Source organism: Varroa destructor, unplaced genomic scaffold, assembly GCF_002443255.2.
Source record: "Varroa destructor unplaced genomic scaffold, Vdes_3.0 BEIS01000004.1, whole genome shotgun sequence".
In the NCBI taxonomy this organism is placed as follows: Eukaryota; Metazoa; Arthropoda; class Arachnida; order Mesostigmata; family Varroidae; genus Varroa; species Varroa destructor.
In genome coordinates, this window is record NW_019211457.1 from 46,877,734 (window position 1) to 46,898,565 (window position 20,832).

General features: G+C 40.3%; 1 protein-coding gene across 8 annotated transcripts in view; it reads right to left on the minus strand.

Moving 5' to 3' along the window:
• Positions 1-20,832, minus strand: part of LOC111248874 (uncharacterized) — a 26,497-nt gene continuing 5,665 nt past the window's right edge. For 2 of the 8 annotated variants that reach the window (XM_022801920.2, XM_086987815.1), the window contains exons 2-22: positions 15,103-15,170; positions 14,183-14,828; positions 13,322-13,407; positions 13,027-13,110; positions 11,821-11,974; positions 11,528-11,603; positions 10,990-11,151; positions 9,776-9,869; positions 9,326-9,544; positions 8,879-9,109; positions 8,360-8,590; positions 7,928-8,028; positions 7,163-7,796; positions 5,280-5,699; positions 4,836-5,130; positions 4,545-4,720; positions 4,238-4,411; positions 3,815-3,921; positions 3,245-3,545; positions 2,578-2,882; positions 1-2,251 (exon numbers count right to left, since the gene is read on the minus strand). In XM_022801920.2, coding sequence (XP_022657655.1) covers positions 2,059-2,251; positions 2,578-2,882; positions 3,245-3,545; positions 3,815-3,921; positions 4,238-4,411; positions 4,545-4,720; positions 4,836-5,130; positions 5,280-5,699; positions 7,163-7,796; positions 7,928-8,028; positions 8,360-8,590; positions 8,879-9,109; positions 9,326-9,544; positions 9,776-9,869; positions 10,990-11,151; positions 11,528-11,603; positions 11,821-11,974; positions 13,027-13,110; positions 13,322-13,407; positions 14,183-14,354 — 4,215 coding nt within the window. In that variant the 5' untranslated portion in view covers positions 14,355-14,828; positions 15,103-15,170 and the 3' untranslated portion in view covers positions 1-2,058. Of the gene's footprint in view, positions 2,252-2,577; positions 2,883-3,244; positions 3,546-3,814; positions 3,922-4,237; positions 4,412-4,544; positions 4,721-4,835; positions 5,131-5,279; positions 5,700-7,162; positions 7,797-7,927; positions 8,029-8,359; positions 8,591-8,878; positions 9,110-9,325; positions 9,545-9,775; positions 9,870-10,989; positions 11,152-11,527; positions 11,604-11,820; positions 11,975-13,026; positions 13,111-13,321; positions 13,408-14,182; positions 14,829-15,102; positions 15,171-17,737; positions 18,070-19,713; positions 20,459-20,832 lie in introns of those variants that run through there. The other 6 variants (XM_022801921.2, XM_022801925.2, XM_086987813.1 and 3 more) reach the window with 5 other exon arrangements.

The window sequence follows — 20,832 nt, forward strand, 5'->3', positions numbered from 1 at the left end:
TTTAGGGTTGGTCGCAATTTATAATTTAACTCTTATTATAAAGGCATGTTATTCAAGAGTCGGTCTTTCTTTTATACACAAGAGAGTTTCTATGTATTTATGTATATTTAGGTAAATATACAGCAACCATTGTGTCAGTAGATTGGTTAAGGCGTAATTATGGCGATATCTCTGTCGTCATTCACAGTAGTTAGTATAGAGTTCATAGAATATTGACCCATCAAAATCATTGTAATAGTGATCATTTATGTCTGATACTGTTTGATATTGCATGGTCAGTGTTTTAAAGAAAAGCAATACAACTATTATTATTGTATGCAAATGAAATATGGCGCATGCAAGACCAAAATGTTAGCATGCCTCTCACCCATTCCTATTGGCTCATGGAAATTCTTCTCACAATTACGTTACAAAATGCTACTTCGTGGAAATAGAACGATGACTCTCTCTACCTGACGGTATTGACATAGTGCGTTGCATAGCTAATATGGTCTGTCTCAAACCAGTAATACATTGTTCATTGCTCGGTAAGATTTTGTTTACGTGTGTGTGTGTTCGGCCATCTTGACCACGCACACAACTCTCAGATCAAAGCAGAGCAGAGTGCTCTCGTTGTTAGCGTCTACTGTATCCATAAATAATCTACAATCTATGTGCTACTGTTTCCCACTTTCTTTACCGGCAGCCTTAGTATTGTTGACATTATTAAATAAATGCTAAGAAACTGGCTAGTTTAATTGTTCAGTTATGAAAGTGGTCTCCGCCCGTCCATCTTTTTATACTTGGCATTTTTTTTCTTTTCGCAAAACAAATCAACACGTATTCATAACGTACGTTTTAAGAATAATCGCGAAATTGCGAAGCTAGAAGAACGCGATCAACCGGTGCACAAATAAAATTTCGTCTGTGACGAAAGGTCTGGCTGGCAGAAGAACAAGCTTCTTTTTTATGTATATTCTATGTATACTTTTCTATACTCTTATATGGTTTTTATACTCCAATCGTCTATTTTACTCAAATGATTCTCTCATTATATGAGTCTTTACGAAATCTCACTCACCCGCTTTTAGGCTTTTCAATAAAATCATCGTCGTTATTTAAATGGTTTCAGCTAGTTCGTGTGACGCGAACCAGATTTTTATCTCAGAGTCAACATTAGCTTTTATAGCTAAAACTTCCTTTGATTCATACTCGGTTTTTTTTTTTTTTTCGCTAAATGGACGTTTAGTGCTATCTGTTGAAGCTGCCTTGTCTTCGATCATTCCTCCGCGCCTCAACGAATAGATCAATGAAGAACCGACCTCGAATTGCGTCAACATATTGTACATATATCCGCTAATAACACATTTTGGACTGCGTATCACAGCCCATGAACAACGAGTCACGTTAGCGCTATAAGTCAGTGGTTTTAAAGGTAAAATTGCGATTGTTCACCAAATGATTTCTAAACAGAATAGTACTGTTGGTGACATTTCCGTCACCACGTCGACCTAAATGGCGTCTACTTGTGGCTTGTGGGGGTTCTAGGTGAGGATATCGATAACGGACGCGTCCTCTACCAGAAATTTTCTTTCGCATATCTAGCCCTTACGGTTCGTTTTGCCTCATTATCTACGTTATTTATCGTCGTCTCACACATCAAATCTTAGACAAAAACAACAACAGCAGCCAGCTAGTCACCGGAGTACGTAATCAGTTACCATTATTTTTGGCGGGAGAAATGTCTCCTAATTCTTCCTAAACTCGAATCCTTAGACCATCTAAAGTCTTCTTCATCACTCAAATATATGCACAAGTCAAAATAAATCGCGGAGTGATCATATCACATTATAATCACACCGTATCCACATGACTGTTGCTCAATCAATTCAAACGAGTCGTCTTACAGATCACAGATTTTTCCAACGCTTTCAGAGTGGGAACAATTCTTTATTTCGTTTGCTTGTACACTCTATAACGAATGTCTGATCTCTGAATCTCATGTTGCTTAGTTTTATGGTATGCGTATCGTTCTTCGTCTCCTAAATAAAAACTTACCACTTTCTACGCGCTTTCGTCTTAGACACAACCATACTCATACCAGACGTCCTGCTTAGTCGGGGTATTGCTTGCAGACGTGGTCTGCGGAGCGGGACTGGCGATGCCTGACGATGTAACAGAAAGTGCACTCCGTCGGGAGGGCGTTTCCACGTCAGACAAGCTCCCACCTGAACCCAATCCGGCTGCAGCCGCTTCTTTACGTAGCGTTGTCCTAGAGAAAAAAAAGACGTGGTCAATACGCCACATACTCGTAAGCGCTTCCGAACCAACTGCGTAAATTCGTATGCGTACATATCGAGGTCTCAGAATGAAAAAAAAAATATTATATTCATCTTAATTATGCTTGGAGTTTTATATCGGGTGTTACAGTTGCCTCAGAACTATCACACTGGTTCAATGAAGTAACTTGAACGTACTAGCCGGTTCTTTCTAGCCTCAAAGAAAAAGGAAGATACAAGTGAATATAAAGCATTTATTTGTGCTATATTTTATTGGTGAAAAAGAGCTGAAATTAGTTAGTGTCTAATATTATCCTACCTGAACAGTCCGGTTGGACCAGTTGCACTACTCCCAACTGCTATCCCGTGACCGCCGTGGTGTGACGATGATTGATGTTGATTCTGCGGAAGTGCTGGATGATGGTGATGCGATGACGACCCGTTGCTAGCGTTGAATTGTTGTTGATTGAGGTACTGACGGTTGTGATTGGCGCTATCATACAGGCCATGCGAACCCCGTGCATACATGGAGTGCCTCGCAGCTGGGGAGCGGCTTAATCCGCTATTCGAAGTTCCGGTTGTAACTGGCGTAGATGTCAGTGGCTGTGCAGGATAATGGTGAACCTACGACGATGCAACAAAGTTATTTTGAGGATTATACTAAAAATATTATAACCTGAATATTTTTTGCCTAAAGTACCTTGTAACTTCATACCTATTAGAGAGACTATTAGTCTATTAGAGAGACTATCTCTATAAAGACTACGGACGCTATAAGAAGTGGCAGAATGGGTAGCGATGCAACCTTAGTATGCGTCCCCCCGACATTGTTTTATTTAGTAATATAACCCAGTCCATGCCAATATCTAAGCAAATGTTTATTAAATAGGCGCTTTTTAGATTACACAAAGATTATAAAGCAGCTACAAAATAGGTTTTTGAATGTTTTCATCGAAATAGTCACGTTCGTGCGATGTACAACGCACCTGATTTACAACGTTAATTGTCGTATGGTTTTCCACCGTACGGTTGACGTGCACCGGTGCCTGAGTCTGATGAGTAAGCTGTGCTGACACAGTTAACGGTGATGGTGTGGTCAACGTCCTGTTCATCAATCCTCCAGGTTCGCTGCCCATGATACTGCCTTCGACTGGCAGGGGCGTCGAACTGCGGGAACTTATTGCTTGGCTGATGCACATTCGCTTGTCCAACTTGGACGTGTACTCTGACAATTTATCCTCAAGTAGCCTACGTTCTTCCTCCATACGGAGCCGTTCTTGCTCGTAGCTATATTTATGTGATAATAAAACATTTGAGATCAGTTAGTCAAATCAATCCACAAAAATCAATACTCAGTATTTATTGAGGTTGAACGCAAGCTACACATTGCAAAACTTTGTTTATTCGCATAAAGTACTACACGAGATGTCTGGATAAGGATCATTAGTATATTTGCTAAAAATACATTGTATATTAATATATAGAAACGCATAAAAAACAATGTATACGCGACTGCTGTACTGGAGCTGTACGCAGCTCGAACATTTCTAAGTAACCTGTTGTTATGAGGAATTTCTTCGGCCCCTTGGCTGTTGTCACAAGTTGAGATGACATCTAAAAGTCGGCGGAAATGCTGATCGTACGATGCCATAAGAGACGTTACCTATAAAAATTAGGGAAACGAACACTGGGATGTTTGCTACATTTTTTTAGAAGAGGAGTTCATGCCTTAATTGTTAATGGTATAAATCTATGTAATTTAAATGTGTGTATATCATTGATATATCCGTTGTTCCGTGTTAGACTTTAATAATTGTTGCTGGAGTGCACTGAAAGTCAGCATTTGTGGCAATCATGAAATCTAAAAGCTTTGTGGAAGGACTAAGACAACACGGATATCTTTGAGAGCTAAGTGAAACCCATGGTGCCCCAAGTAGATATAGCTTTATGAATAGAGTAGCAGAAGATGAATGATGAACCTTAACTAGTAGAGATTTGCGTTCCTCCTCTAAGACTTGATTGACGTGCTGTTGCATTTGGTATGAAGCAGTCAGTCGGGAAATTTCGACATCTCGGCTGCTCCTATCGTGTTGAGAACTTTGCAGCTGACCCTGCAGCTCTGTGATGCGAAGCGATTTTTGATTGTTGTCATCCTAAAGTTGACGAGAAGATTGGGCAAAAAGTAGATCTTTAATAACGTATAACTGTGTAGGGCAACTTCGTGCTCGGCTATAAAATAATCAAGAAGATTATCGCCAATGCAAACGGTACGAACAAAAACTATACCTTAAGCTGTCGGTACGTATTTTGCAATGCGTTTAGGTCTTCCTTGAGACGCTCGTTGTCCTGAAGGAGCTCAGATGTTGTCAGCGTGGCACCGCCTGGGATCGATTGTAAAAGCTCTACGCTCGATGCCAGTTCTTCCTTCTCGCGAAGTTCCTCTCGCAGGGTCTCCAATTGATCTACAATGATATACCACATATAGAGACTGCCGTATTATATGTCATAAAAATTATTATATAATACATAGACACTTAGTTGAAGAAACCTGATTTTTACAACAAAGAACCAACTCACCTCGAAGTTTATTGACAAGCCGCTGCAGTTCTGCATTTTCGTTCTTCTGTATCTTTTGTACGTTTTTATTAGCAGCCAATGAATTCTTGACGGTTTCGAATTCCTGTCCAAGTTGTTTATGCAGTGCATCTAACACTTTATAGTCGTTAGTCACCTTTTCTTGACTCTCGGTAGTACGCATGATCTCAAGTTCTTTTTCGCGAAGTTTTGCCTTGACCTCCCCTAGCTCCTGCTTAAGCACCTCTGTCTGCTCCTGGAGTTGCAGTTTCGCCGAAATGGCCACACTTTGGTCAACCTATTATTATTATTATTATTATTATTATTATTATTATTATTATTATTATTATTATTATTATTATTATTATTATTATTATTATTATTATTATTACTATTATCTGTGTGAGACTGATATGCATTAGGATATTGCGATGGAGGACTACAAACCTCCAGCCTTGCGAAATGCGACTGTAGGGCAGCATTCTGCTTGGCCAGGGCTTCGCGCTTGGCCACCTCCTGTGCGATTTCATACTCGGCGTTTAGCAGTTGTTGTTTCACTACTGACAGTTGCTTTTTTGCGGCCATACACTCGGCCTCACTCTGTAGTTTTTTGTGTTCGAGCTGAACGATTTTGTCCTTGAGATCGGCCACGCGCGAACTAGCTGTTGTGTTTGTCGCCCCGGCTGGACTCTCTCGAGTCCCGCTCTGCAGCTCAGCACCCGGGGCGGGTAGGGAGAACGGTCCACTCGAACTGGATTCCCTGCCAGCCCTAAGGGACCCTATTATTGTAACGGCAGGATCGGCCGACTCGGTTGAGCTGCGTTCTGCGTCACCGTTGAGAACGGGAATAGCGCTGCCTAACAGGATCTGAAAAGACGAACAGTATATGACCGCAGCAGAAGGCAAACCAGCTAAAAAATAAATACAAGAATAAAGATAGACTAGACGAACCTGCGGGCTTCTCCCTGTGCCTTTTTTATGTTGACTGTTTGAACTAATCTAATTCGTTTACTTTGGCTAACAAAAACTATAACTCGAGGTTTCGAAAACGATTATCCTGTTACAATTACCCTGCAATTATTTCTAGAGTCTGTTCTGACATTTTTGCCAGGAAACTCAGCCAACTTTCGATTTGTCTCGTTTCTGGTATGCTAGCGTTCGGTAAAGTTCTACAACGTGATTACGGGATGTTGGCAAATTGACTTTTCAGAACGTACGTGAATAGGATCAGCCGTTGGCGCACCTCTGAGAGGCGTATGTAAATTTCAGCCGTTGGCGGACCTCTGAGAGGCGTATGTAAATTTAGTCAGCCCTCGGGCGAGTTCTAATACACCTTGCCATTGACGAAGTCATCAACCAACTGATACTGTTCTTAAGAAGTCATTGAGGCTAAAACGTTGTGTTTCTTTTTTTTGACAACAAGTAATTACGCGATCCTTTCAATGAACATACATATCTTCATTTAGAAGAACATTCAAATATGCGTCTAAACCATATGATTTGGACAGAATGACATTCAATAGCCTTTTTTATCCCATTATTACATATGAAAATCAATACGTCTAATAAAATTTTCGCAATTTTCACGCAAAAGTGTCAGGTATGTACCACATTTTTATTCAACTCGTCGAGATTTATCGGCTGATGTCAAGAAAAACTTCCCTAACATAGAACACCACGTGAAGTTCTCATTTTTTTTCAACGGCATTTTAAACGCGCAAATAGATTCAAATATATGAGCATGTATTGAATTTCGATTCAGCTCATCGAGAGCTTTTGACAGGTATCAATAAACATCTACCCTAGACAGAATTCCATGTAGGAAATTTTCATCCTCGTGTCACATAAGTGAAAAAGCTGCTACATTCGGTTTTTGCCGTTTTCACGCCAAAATATCAATTTTAGGTAAAACACAATGTATTACATTTCTACCCAGCCTGTCAAGGCCTGTCTATTGGTGTAAAGATTTGAAGTCAATAAAGGACTTTCGATCGGTATCAAAGACGACCCGTTTTCTTACACAAACCTCCCTATAAATATTTGGTTATCGTTTTGTTTGAAAAATATTCATAGACTATAACCTCAATCCCTACAATTTACTCATATACATGTGTAGCAGAATACCGGAAGAAAAGTTAAAAAAACGGCAATTTGCCCACATATACGTCACGCACGTTGGCTTGAACAACCAAACCTCTAATTCAAAAAGGCTGAGGTTCAAAGATTAAAATTCAGCCAACGGCATATACAGTATGACAGGTATAGAACATTTTGCTCTAATTTTTCTTTATATATTCTTTCAAATAGACAATTTCTCGACCACTGCTTACCTCTGTATCTATCCGCTCGTCCTCTTCGCCTGGCTCAAATACGCTCGGTGAGCTGAGAGTCGTCGAACCCCCACCATTTGCGTCAAGGGTTCCGCTGGTTACTGAGGAAGCTGTAGAGAGATACTCGTCGGTCGTCGACCCTTTAGTAACATCAAGCGTATTATTCTGTTGCTGTTGTTGCAGCTTCTCCATATTATCTAGCTGTATATGAACCTGTTCGAGCTCATTCTCTAACAAGCCATTTTTCACTTTCTCGTGGATCATCTCCTGGCGAAGATCAACGAGAGCTGCTTTTTCGATGGATAGTTCTTCTTTGATAGTGTGCAGCTCCACTTCGTTAGCAGCCAACTGTTCTTGAAGACCACTAAATGTCACTAGGTTTTCGCGAACCGTTGCCAATTCTTTCTCGGCATGGGTGAATTTCTCCGAGAGCGTATCAACGTCGCGTTCTCGTTCCTCGAGGTTCTGTCGAGCTCTTTGCAATTCTCTATCTGACGCGCGTCTTTCGTCCTCGAGACTTTTGATTCGGCTTTCGAGTTCGTTTTTTTCCTTTTCTAACTGGTTTACCCGTTGCATTGTGCCCTTCATCGTCGTTAGCGACGCCGTCAGACGTGAATTTTCGCTAGTCAGGGCACTGCAGTAGAAAAATTGTGGCATTAGGGCTTGTTGTGAGGTCTACAACCAAAAAAAGGTGTTTAAAGACATACAGGAAGACAAAGTGAATAATATTAGCAGTAATTGATACTCGTAGAACTTAAGAGTAACCTTATGTCATTCTGGGCCTCTTCCAACCGTTTTTCTGCCGATTCAGCTTGCCTTTGCACTCGCGTTTTTTCTAAGCTAACTGCATTAAGCTGTTGCTCGACCTGAAAATGAGATTATAATTACATAACTGCAAATAGCCATGGTAAATATATCAGCTACGCTACGGAGTTCCACGTTCCGCAACCATGAGACATATAAGTTTACACATAGTGAATTGCCCGGTCGAACTTTGCACTTGAGGGCACATTACTAATGCTTCATAAAATAACGTAAAGAAGACAAAGGAAAGATCGATCTTTCTTATAAATAGAAATGGCTACAATTCGTTACAACAGAGGCGCACATATATGAAAGCACTTCATAAGCCTAAAAAAAATAAGACTACGTGGATGACAACAATTATTTAATAAGTGTGGAATTATAGCGGCGTACGTCGTGCAGCTTGGTGCAGTCAGCCTGCGCGAGTTCAAGTTTACGCTGTAGATGCTTCACGTTCAGATTGAGTGAAACAATGTCCCCCTGCAGTTTGTCGGTCTCGCGTTCCTTCTCCTGGAGTGTGCAAGACAGCCGCTCCCTCTCGAGTTCAAGCTGGTTGCATCTAGTTAACGTGTCATTGTGCATCTGCTCAAGCAACGACGGACCCTCGAATGCTATCTTGCTATCCTAAAAATTAAAAATATAACAATCAAATAAAAGAGATATTGGTGCTAAAATAACTGCTGGTTATCTATTCAACTCATGCTTTCTATAAGTTCAGTAATCTCAATCTAGGGAAAAATGTTATGTCTCTAAATAAATGCTTAAAGTTTCCTACCCACTACTCTCGGATTTGATATTGCTTTAAATTTGTGTTTTTTCCAGTACGAACCAGAGCGCATCTGCGTCCGATTTTGAACTTTTACCTATTTCCGATAGCCTTCTGCTCAATCACGTAGATAAACTATCACATACCTGCTCATCATCATCAGTCTCTCTATGCGTACTTTCTAATTGCAGACGCGATATCTCCTCGACGAGGTTCTTCTTGTCAACATGCAATTGAGAAATTTCTTCAGCCAGACGATGCAGACGTTCATTTGCCAGGTCTCGTTCGAGATGAGCCTCACTCAGCTCCACCTTTAGCGAGATCAGCTCTGACTCCTGGCTGACAACCGTTTCAAGTTTCTTTCTTGATGTTTCCAACTGATTTGTGTCAGAATATCGGGAATATACGGGCACAGGAAAAAAGAGCAAAATTTGAAGACAACGTTATTACCATAAGAGTAGTGTGCTTAGCCGATATTTCAATACAACACTTGCATGCTTGCATTTTTGAGTTCTAATTAAATAATGCCATCTTTTTTCTGTAAAAGGAAAAAATCTAGCGCTCCAATCGGAGCTTGTGCTAATCTCACTGACTTGCTCCTCAAGCATGTACTTGGTTTCGTTCGTCACCCTCAAGTCCTCCTTGAGCTCGTCACAGCGGCTGCGGACGAATTCGAGGTCGCTGATTTTTTCCTTGTATTTTTGCATCGTCGACTCCATCGTTTCGTATCGCAGACATCGTTCCTTTAATATATCGACCTCGTCTCGAAGAGCCTTTGCGCATCTCGACTCTTGAACCAGCTGGAAATTCTCCTACGAGCTCAAAGAAGGGGTTTGTAGATGATATTTAGGGCAACATCTTACTAGTCGAATCTGCTTAAAGGTTTGCGTACTAATTTTTGTCTAAGTACTTTTAATACATAGTAAACTATACTCATTCCACATATACTAACAAAAAGGGATTAGTAAAAACTATTAAGTCCAACAAAAACCTTCACATTCCTGAACTGACTTGCTAGAAAAACTTGTATTATATTCACGCACCTGCCGTAATCTTTGAAGGTTTTCCTTGACTTGGTCGCATTCTTCTTTTACTTCTGACAACAACTCTATCTTTTCCTCGTACTCGTGCTGAAGTCTGAAAAGAGCAAGGGTACGGCAAGAAAAACCGGAAACGTTCATCTCTATATATATTTATATTCCAACTCATGTGCCATATATATATATATATATATGCCACATGAATTAAAACTTTTTCGGAAGCTTAGTTTTTAAACTACCTAAAGTACCTAAATATATAGCGACACTTCAACAGTATTTTTTACATGTACTAGAAGTGTCGTTCTTAACGGTCATGTTTATTCAATACAATTGCTATTCATCGCGATTACAATATGATTTCAGGACTTGAATTACACATTAGTTACCTCTAAAAAAAAAAAAAAGATATCTTCTTTAACCCATAAATAACTTGTTAATTGTAACAGTGTGTTAAGCCATATTGGTATGCATAAAGACACAAAATATCATACAAATACGCTACATAAGAAAAATTTAACGGGATAAAACTTTAGGCTGATAAGAGAGATATAAGAGAGAGAGTTCAATATAGGTCCAAAAGGTGAAGGAAACATAAAAGTCTTAAAAAGACATAACTTTTGGAGCTTACCAAAACGACCCAAGTTGCAACTGGTATTCTTTGAGACGACTGTTAATTTTTGTTTAAAAAATTTAGGTGTACGAAAACAGCCTTTTTAACCATGTTAATGAATTCTTCAGTCTTCAAATATAACACTTCTTGAGATCTTCTAGCTTTCCGCAAATAAATTTTATCTTAACTACTAGTCATTAAAATACTAATCAGAAATTAAAGGGAACGTGGACTGCAGGTTTACGGCAAAAAAAGAAGTTTCTTAGTGGGAGGTTCACCCAGCACGAATACATCAGATAATAGCTCATTTTCGCTCAAACTACGAAAACGTTACTTTCCATTGCCTTCCACTATGACGAAATTATCGTTCGCTCCATTTAGGTGCATGTATATATATATATATAAAATTGAATCAACTGAGTTGAGCCCGATGCATCATTATAGTGTAGTGGTACTTGTTACATTAACGAAGATTACCTGTATCCTTTTCTATTTATACGCATTAGCTTTACAACAATATTTATCGAAAATTCCAATTTAGTTTAAGAAATGTTTTGTTCGCAGGAATATTGCTCTAGAGTTGCGCGTATATGTGATATCGATATACCTTCGAAGGCGACTCTTCGTGTCCGCCAACTCTAGTGTCAATCCCGAGTTCTCCTTTACAACTGGACTAGGAGGCGGATGAAGGTCACGTTCCTTTAGCGAGAGAGTGTCCAGAGTTAGCTGAATACAATGGGCTGCCAGCGAATCACGCTCATCCGTTAATCTGCGTTAACAAAAAATTGTTAGCACGTACGATACGTTAATTAAACAAATCATGTACGATTTTGACACATGTTACGTCAACCTTTCCAGTTGGTTCATGTCTTTGTTTCGTGACTGGTTCTTAGTGTATGCTGCGCTTGAGGCTAAAGCAACCCTTAGAGTTATATAAATATAATTATGTTTTTAATTGTTAATGTTTAGATGATTTTATATATTGTGTAGTAATCACTAGTTGTTTTTCGCTAACTAAGAACTTTTAATTTATTCTTGCCTATTAATTGGTGCTACAATCGTCATTAGTTAAATGTTCTATTTCGATCGAATCTGCCACTATGTCAGTCACTTTTATCGGGTTATCCCTTTTAGCACAAACACACCTTCTAACGTTGTCGACGAGTGCGGCGTACATGGCACCGTCATCCAACGAGTTTCCCTCTCTTGGCCACACCGCCCCTGCAAAACCAACAAATAGTACAAAGCAAAAACACTCTTTATTATAAAAATAAGTTATACAGAAGATGTAATCCGCAATAGAAAATATCCATACAAGAAAACACCCTTCATTCTTGGCGCCTGGACGTTCACAAACTGTTAAAAAAAACATGTTAGTCCAGTTTCTACAGTTGCTTAGCAAAGGCCGACCTATCGCCTAAGCGAAGAGCGTGCTAACCTGGGTTATCGGCGATTTGCTGAATAGACTCCATAAGCACAGTCTGCTCCGCAACGTCAAGTTTCTTTATCGACGTTATAAAGTCCTCCTTCCGATCACATTGCACCGCGCAACCCAGAAGCAACAGCAAGAGAGAGGTTAACTCCGAGACCGCCTATCCCAAAACGAGGCAATAAATCCGGGAACGTACCAATTAGAGTAATTTTAATTACTGTGCATTTGTGTAAATGTTTTATTACATTTTATCTAGTTATACTACTACTATAAGCAAATTTTAAAAAAAAAAACGCATATCTCGGTATAAGGAGGGTGGACTATGTAAATCGCGACACACGCTAGCTTTGCGGTCTCTTGTTACGTGACCTAAATTGTCCACGAGCGAAACCAGCCATAAAACTCAACAATAAACAATAAATTAACAGAAATTCACAACAATATCGATATTGAGCATGTGATATGCCCGATGGGTAGGCTAACTCTGTCCAATGTCTAGCAGTAAACGTATCAGTGCCATGTTGAAGTTGCGGCGCACTCTGCTGGCGCCCAGCTCTGTCCGCTACTCCGCTATGCTAATCGGGTGAACCATAATAATACGAAAGCCAAAGATAACTGCAAAAGTGTTGGGGTAAGGAATCTCATGATGCGCCAGGATATTTAATCTCATACTATCGACTTCCCACAAACATCGCCTTATCGACGAATCATATCGTTTTTAGTTCAAAGTTCGCGTAGCGGCAACTTCAGCTTAGCGGGCTTGGAAAATACAGGATAAAAGAGCAGTTGGGAACGTTAACTAACATGTTATTAACCGAGTTCAAACAAGTGCAACTGTAACACCATAAAACATGGAAAGTAGGTTACCCCGTAAACCCATAAACTGTTTTGATTGATTGGAAATTTTCACTGCTCGTTGGAAAGCCGAAATCATTTTTATAGAAGAAGAATATTTGTCGTTTTTAAAAATCTGTCTTGAAAGAAGCCCCACACTCATGTCACACCAGTAGGTCGAACCTTCACGATGGTGCACATTTTATACGAAAAATTAATATTTAAGCTGAACAGTTTCAAGCAGGTTGCAAGCAGGCATGTCGAGACCTTACTAGTGAGCACGAATTTGTTTTGATCCAGGAGTAACGAAATCATTGAAATCGCTACAACAGGTAATCTAAATTGGACAACGTAATCATAATCATCAGTCAGACGGACCTGTCGCGCTGCATCGGCTTTCGTTTTCGAAGAATCGGAGTACTGCGCAAGTACCAGGACATCTGGCAATTTTAGTACCAACACCTAAAAGTCAACAATAATGGACATTCCCAGTGTTTGTTTTGGTAGCATAATCGAAGTTATTACGATACGTAATTACAGCTTTATTGATAGATTTAGCACGCGTGTTGAATACAGAGCATATATTATAGACGGTCATTAACTAGGAAATCCTGCAAGATACGAAATATTTCGTCCAGTGCAAATTTAGAATAAATATGACGATACATTTTACCTGGTTTAGATGATTCTTGTAAAAGTTCAGCATCGCCTCGAGTAACCTCTGGAGTGTTTTAGTCCGAGTTGCAATGTCATCCGACGCTAAAATAAATTAGATAATCGATTAAAATACTAAAATAAACCCAGCTTGTATTCAACTAACCGGAAACTACAACGAAAGCTGCTTAAAAGATTTTTCCCTTTAAAAATATTATAGCCCTAGTATACTGCCTAAGAGAAGGAAACGTTCAGTTTCCCCGTGGTAAGCTCCGCTGGTGCGTTCGCCTTCTAAGAGGGTGCCGGAAATAAAAGAAAGTAGATGATTGTCTGAAACAATGATGCTACTAAGCATGGCAAAGCATTGCCAAGTTCGCACGTCAAAATGATGCGTACTAATTGCATGGTAGGTGCAAAATTATTTTTAGAGTTGAATTAAATGGTTTATTTAAGTCGGATAAGAAGAGGACTTATTTCTAATTTATACCGCTGCAAACAGCTACATTTAAAAAAATGTCTCCAAACTAGACGCTTAAAAATAGTTCCTCCACTTTCACTTCGGAACGTAAAAGTGCTGCCCACATTTCGAAATTGCGATGTATGTATATAGATAAACAGTAGGCGAATATTTCTTGACCATTTAGGAGTCCTTGTTCTTAGTTTTTATAATTCGTGCTTACTACATTTTACTTTACTGCCACTTTATTTCATGTAAATAGAAATTCTCAAAGCACCAAACGAATGTTTTCAAACCCTTCATTCAATTGTATCCTATGATAACACATTTGATTAAGTTCGTCAGGAGACTTCTATTATACAGCAGCACTGTTTATCGTTTCCACAATTGCTTTTTCATTACAATTTCATTTCGGTTACTCACCCACGGGAGTTTCTTTGGCTTGGCTGTCGATTTGCACCCAGATGTCATTGTAAAGGAACTCGCCGCTGCAAAAAAGCGCCAACGAGATGGCGCTTTTGCCCGAATAAAATTGCGCGGTCCACCGGGCAATTGGCGATTCGAGAAACGCCTTTTCGAGTTCCAAAGCCGACATCGTGAGTTTGCATTTGTCGTTAGCTGCTTTATGATCTCCCTGAATTTGGCGTTAGAACTTGAGCACCCCAATCGATAGATTAAACTTTCTCTTGAGTACCTGCTTCCGTAAATACGTCCCCTATAGTTCAGCTCCTAATTTTACCGCGCCAACCCATGTGTTCCCCCCACTTAGAACGGTGTTTACCCGTTCTTCGTGGTCAGTTTGAGATCGGTCACCGCTGTTCAATTGCCCATATGAAAGCGGTTAACTCTGCACGGGCGCTGGAGAACGTCTTATGGGTCGCGAATAACGGAAATCGATTCAAGCGCAGACCAGATCATCGTCGATACAGCTGCTGTTAAGACCTCCATGCTTGTATTGACAGTAGCTGGTAAGTTATCTGTCAACGATGGAAGCCTGAAGGAAGGAGAGACTTTGTCGTTCTTCTGCACGTCGTCGACCAACTAAATCACGGTGGATCCTCCATGCACTCTAAAATGGATCAGTCATCAATTTTGCAATCAGCATAAACAATCATTAAGATGTGATGAAGTGTTTATTCGTTCGTTAAACTTAAGATGCTAAAAAAGCAAGCAATATGGCAGAGTATTTTCTGATTGTTTATAATAGTTAGCATACATAACTGAGACCATATTGTTTAGCTTCTGTATCTAGAGACGAACAAGTACATCGGATTTTTTAAATAATTTGATCATCGTTTCTGTGTAAATATTCATTTCCTGGCGATGAGAACTGTCAGAACTACCTGCAGAAGACGTGGGATCTTGCAAATTTACAAAAACGGTGTCGTCACGGTCGCTTAGACAGCTGAGCCTTTAAAGAAAGATAAAAACCGTTGGTTCAACTTCTACCACACGTTCTCTCATAAATTGTGTTGCATAAGAAAAGGCAAGAAAATAAAATCAGATGTTTAAAAATCTATAAACACGTGGGTGTCTTCTATATATTGATATCAGCAAGCGATACCAAAGTTTAGATACGGAAATGAACTACTTGGAACATCGGAGCCTCTTTTTGGCGTAATTACCTGCTTCCTTTACTTACGCCAAAGGAGTCTGTGCAAAATTATCGGGCAAACGCAGACCAACAAAATAATATCCTCCTTATTATAGACAGTGTGCAAATTCAACTGAACGCCTGGGGTGCAATTTACACATTGATTGTTTGTATTCTCAAGCTTTGTTCGGACACGACCAGAAAGCACTGTACTTTTTCATTACCACACCTTGGTAAGCATAAAAACGCGGGACAGCAGCCGCCGTGCCTTAATTATAGAACAGATATTAAAATTTCACTTCCCTGTAAAAGCACGGTCCTGTCTCTAGTGAAGGTGCAGTGATAAAACTAAAATTATTGCACAAGTTTACCTATGAAAGCCGATTAGGTCGTAGGATTACGGCGAAGAACGGTAAAAAGTTCAGGACAATACGAAAGGTAGCAAAAGTTCGTTATTGTTTGGGGTTCACTTTCGCCCTTTACTTAATGTAATAACATAATACTATCGTAGGACATTACGTTGTAAAACCATCAGGACCTCTTTCCTGACATTTTTCTCTACAGTTCCGTTATACAATATGTCGTAACGTCGAACTTGACACCTGACGCTGATTTACGAACAAGCTGGCCAAGCTGTTTGTCCATAAATACAACTTTCGGTTGTTCCCTGTCGCCTCTAATGCAAATGCTACACGGACATACGACGCAGAATATATGCGCTGGGGGGGCATTAGACTAGCCGAGCCGGATGAGCTCGTCTATTCTTCCTTGTATTAAAACCACCGTAAATCGTTTCTCAACGATATCCTCGTGGACGACCACGGCCCGTTTGTCCCAAGAAACAGCTCCAGCATCTCCTGCTTTTCACCCGTCAGTCAGCTAGCCAGCTTCTCAACGTGTTGTTTTGTTCAAAAAGTCTACTACCAAATATATGACGGGTTTGATTGTCCTCAGCCCCACACTTTTTATTGCTACTGATCCGACGATCGCCCGGCGATCTGTTGTGTGTGACGACGTGGCTGCTGTTCGAAATGAGATGTCAATCCTTCCACGGTGATAATAATAATGATAAGAATAACAATACAACAATACCAAATACAGCGATAATGCGACATACTTATTTCGGTACAGTCGGAGCTGTTATAGGGTGATAGGGTCATCAGCCACCAGCTTCAAAGAGAAACTTCCTAACTCCAATAACCATGCTAAGCAACAACATAAACAATTTTTATATTAAAAAAAAAAGAAACGCCAGATGGACAGGTATGTTCCGCTTTCTGTTCCCCTCGGCTCTTCTTTTCTCGGCATATGATTCTGGCCTTCTGCTGGAGTCGTTTGCTCCCAGCAGCCCACCCTCTACAACGCCCGTTAAAACAGACGTGATCTTCGTATCATCATCTCTTCCATTTACTTTAATGCAGCGCTGTTTTAATTCCGCATTCAGAAGGTGAGGCAAACAGCAGCGAATCGTCTACAACAGTGGTGACTGCCACTTATAATTATGGAGGAGACACCAAAAACCGGCAGAGCGTCCCAGACCGTCTGTCAGAGACGAGACAAGGCGGGCATCGGCCCTTGGCCAGTAACAGACCCACTTCGTCGCACGCGGCACGTATCAGGTACTCTTACATACATGGTACCAGACCTTACACTAGGGGGTGCTTCTACAGCAGACACCACTACGCGACCGCAACGTAACCATGATTCGCCTAGCTAGCACAGTCTCTCCGTTGTGGTAGGCTGTTGCTGCTTGTTCTAGACCATGCATAAGCATTCATCTATGGAATAGTTACAACGGTATCCGTCGACCAGCAGCATTGGAACAGCGTAAAGAAAGAGGTGACGCTCCGTTCGTTTTTCAGTGTCGAGTGTTTGAATGAGTAAAGAAGTGAGGAAACGACCGCACGAAACGAAGGCTACCGTCTGTCGACATTCGCCCATGGCTCGCAGGTTAACCCGAGAAACGATGGTGTCAGAAGTGGAAACGCATGGGCCGGCCACGTTCGCCGACGGTCAGGCATTCAGCCAGCGGGCGCCGCAGAGGAAAGCCAGATGGAGACAAACAGAAAAATAATGAAAAAGAAAGAGATGCAGGCAGTTGGAGAGAATCACACCAACAACCCCGCACCCCGGTAGACAGACAGACCTATACACGAATAAAGAACACGTAGTAGAGCCCAATGATGGAGACAGCAGAAAAGTCTCAAAGGAGATGGCAGCACTGACCGTAGCGATGGTTGCGGAGTTCATCACGACAGCAAACGACGGCACAAAATGCACCACCAAAAAGGACAAGATGGGAAGTGGTTCATAGTAATGACGGCAACAGCGGCAGCAAAAACAAAAAGAAACTTAGCAGAAAATACAAATGTGCAAGCGCATACGGTTGTGCCACAGCCCTATTGAGTAGCGCAGCAAGCGATGGTAGAAGGAGGGCGGACAGAAGTAGCAGATAAACAGTCACAGGACGCTGAATTGTAACGTGTGTTTTGGCAGAACAGAATTGCTGGCCGATGCTCGTTGCTCCTTCTGATAGCTGTCCTCGGTCTCTTGCTACTTCTGTTAATGACGGTAACGTTTGGTAGCTTCTTATTTGTTGTCGTTTGCGTTCCCAATTCGCTTGGTATGGGTATGGCACTTTAGGCATGAACACGATGACAATGGCAGTACCAACGAAGTAGGGACAATAATAATAATAAGAATGAGAAGGAATAACCTGTAACGCCAGAAACAAATAATATTACTGTGCTTGACGATACGACGACATTTACATACACGCTAACAGAATGGATAGGTCTACCGATCGATGCATGGGTTAATTTGGTTGATGTTGTTATTTTGGTAGCGCTTTTGCTACACATCTTTTATGTTGACGTGCAAGATTTTGCGAATCTGTTCAGAGTTCTATGTACATTGGTTCATGCCGATTTGTCTTGCATTCAGTTAGAGGAATCAACGATAGATAGAATCGACGCTGTCAGCAAGCTAAACAGGCGCGGCTCCCCATGTAAAATTACACTAGTATACTGAAGTGCAGCAACCAATGATATTGTTAGATAAGAACCTAACAGGCTGGGAATACCCGTACTAAATTAGAGTCAACGCGTTGGCGCGAAGAATTTGCATATGGAACCAGGCTAGCAAATTTTCCTTTAGTTCGTTACATATGTAGCTCTTAGAAATACTTATGTTCAACAAACACTTCTAAACAAATGAATATATGTAAAATTGCATTTAGAATACACTGTTAATAAAAATAATTAATCGTCATATTAATATTATTATTATAACCACCTTTTGTCTATATTTACCCAGGTGTACAATAGACATGTGTTACCCAATTTAAAAGATAACGGCCTCGAATTTTACATTTGAATCTACTCCCGCTAAGCATTGCTCCAAAAGAAGGACTGGCCACCCTCTCGAAATGTATCTGCTGCTGGTTTTGAAGCTTAACCAATCCTCAAGTCTTCCAGCGTTTCCTTGGCACAAATGTCACAAATGTAGCATTACAGAAATAAACTACCGGATTGAAATCAGTGTGGAGAAGTCCAAACTGCCACACATTGCACAGAATGGATAAAAATGCATGGATCATTTAGCATGAGTTATCATGTTGACTAGATTACTCTTGAGCCAACCAGCTTGAGGTGGGCGTCACGTAAGAACTTGGATGGATTAGATATATTAAAACACAAAGAAAGAAAAATAAAGATGTACAAACACTATGAATATGGAAAGAAGTCACTGAAACAAAACACGTATACGTACACGTATATAGAGAGGGTACTATGCAAATTACAGACAACATCTTGTGTAAAAATCAAATCTAAAATAGGTAGACCAAATGATTGGATGATGGTTACAAACAAGTGGATTAAACAGGTCGATGGCTGAGACAATTGCAATGCAAAAGTGTGGTGTTTTACAATGCTATAACAGGCGGCCACAAACAATGAACAAGAGAAGCCTATAAGAGTACTATTTGTTCCCTTCATATTTCTGCAACCACTTTGTGAATTCCTATTCCAATAAAGACTAAACTATGTTACAAAACGTCGTTGGAATTTAGAAATTCGTAATTCCGTTATCTTTATTTTTAGTATAATTAATTGAAAACGTAGTAACATTCTCATATAGATATTAGAGGAAAAGCCTGCTGATGAGCAGCTGTAAATGGTTAAGACAATGTTTATAGAGGGCCGGAGGCAGAATCACTTCGCGGCTTTCGTTTAGGGCTAGTCTAAGAAAAGTGATCAGGAGATTCAAGAGAGCAAGGTAAGGAATGCCTCAGTAAACGTTAAATAGGCTTTTGTCTTACAAATTACGCTTTCGTTCTCAGAGAGTTATTGGCTCTTACGTTTGACTGCACTCCTGTCGACAAGATGATCGTGATGAGCGTGAATGGTCGTCGTTAATTCGTTGTCCTGGTCCAAACAATAACTGAAGCAAGGTTAAACATTCTTTGGACAAATGAAAATTGAACCTGAAGTAAAAAAATTTTTTTCGTATAAACACTGATGTCTAATCTCGAACTATTTCAACAAAATCGGCATCTTCGTTCTGTCTGTTCGCAACGTGCGTAGACACATTGTGCATTTCTGGGCATTTGAGTCGGACGTGACCACTGCGTTTTCGTCAGGCAAAAATAAGAATGTAAATTCCCGTCCATTTAGTTGGACGCATTCACATGGCGTTAAAGACCTCCGGTGCCAACAGAATAAGCACGTTGATTTACATCGGTCTGTGGTCACGTTGCTGTCTGTTATTGATTGACTTATTTGGACTGCTATTAACTGTTATTGAAAATCTGTTTTTAATTGTTGTTTAGATTGCCCTGATTTCATAATCTCGCAAATGTATTTTTTCCTCGTTTTGTTAACCTAAAACATGGGCTAAACGGAACAAGATCAAAAACTACAAATATATATTTGTAACGGTTTCCCGTCTTATCCTGCTTCATCAATACGGTATTTGCAAATAAAAAACTCCTGCCTGTACATATCCATCTAAAGACCAATCTGTTATAATTCAACTTTGGAATCGACATATATAATATTTAGACGCAGATTGTAAGAAAGCATTCAAACAGAACAGACATTTTTGACACAAAACAACTAAGCCGTTAAGGCAAAGCTCACGGTCTGCTCACTTCACACGCTCGCAGAGCGAAAATATACATCTATACGTCTATTCGTTCCATAATAGATAAGAAAATCTACCTTATATCTCAGGACGATAAAGATAAGAGCATTAAAAAGACAACTAAACGCTGCTGAAATAGATCTGGGATAGGCGAGTTTCCTAGAAAATCCATCAGCAAATATCCCCGACCAGCAACAGCTAAGCCTTGTAGTCCTGTTATCAATTGTTAATCAGATACGCAACATGATGCCATGGCTGAAATACGACAATATAGAGTACCATCTTTTTTATCGGGACTGACTCTTGCAATCAACAGTACGGACACATTAGCTGG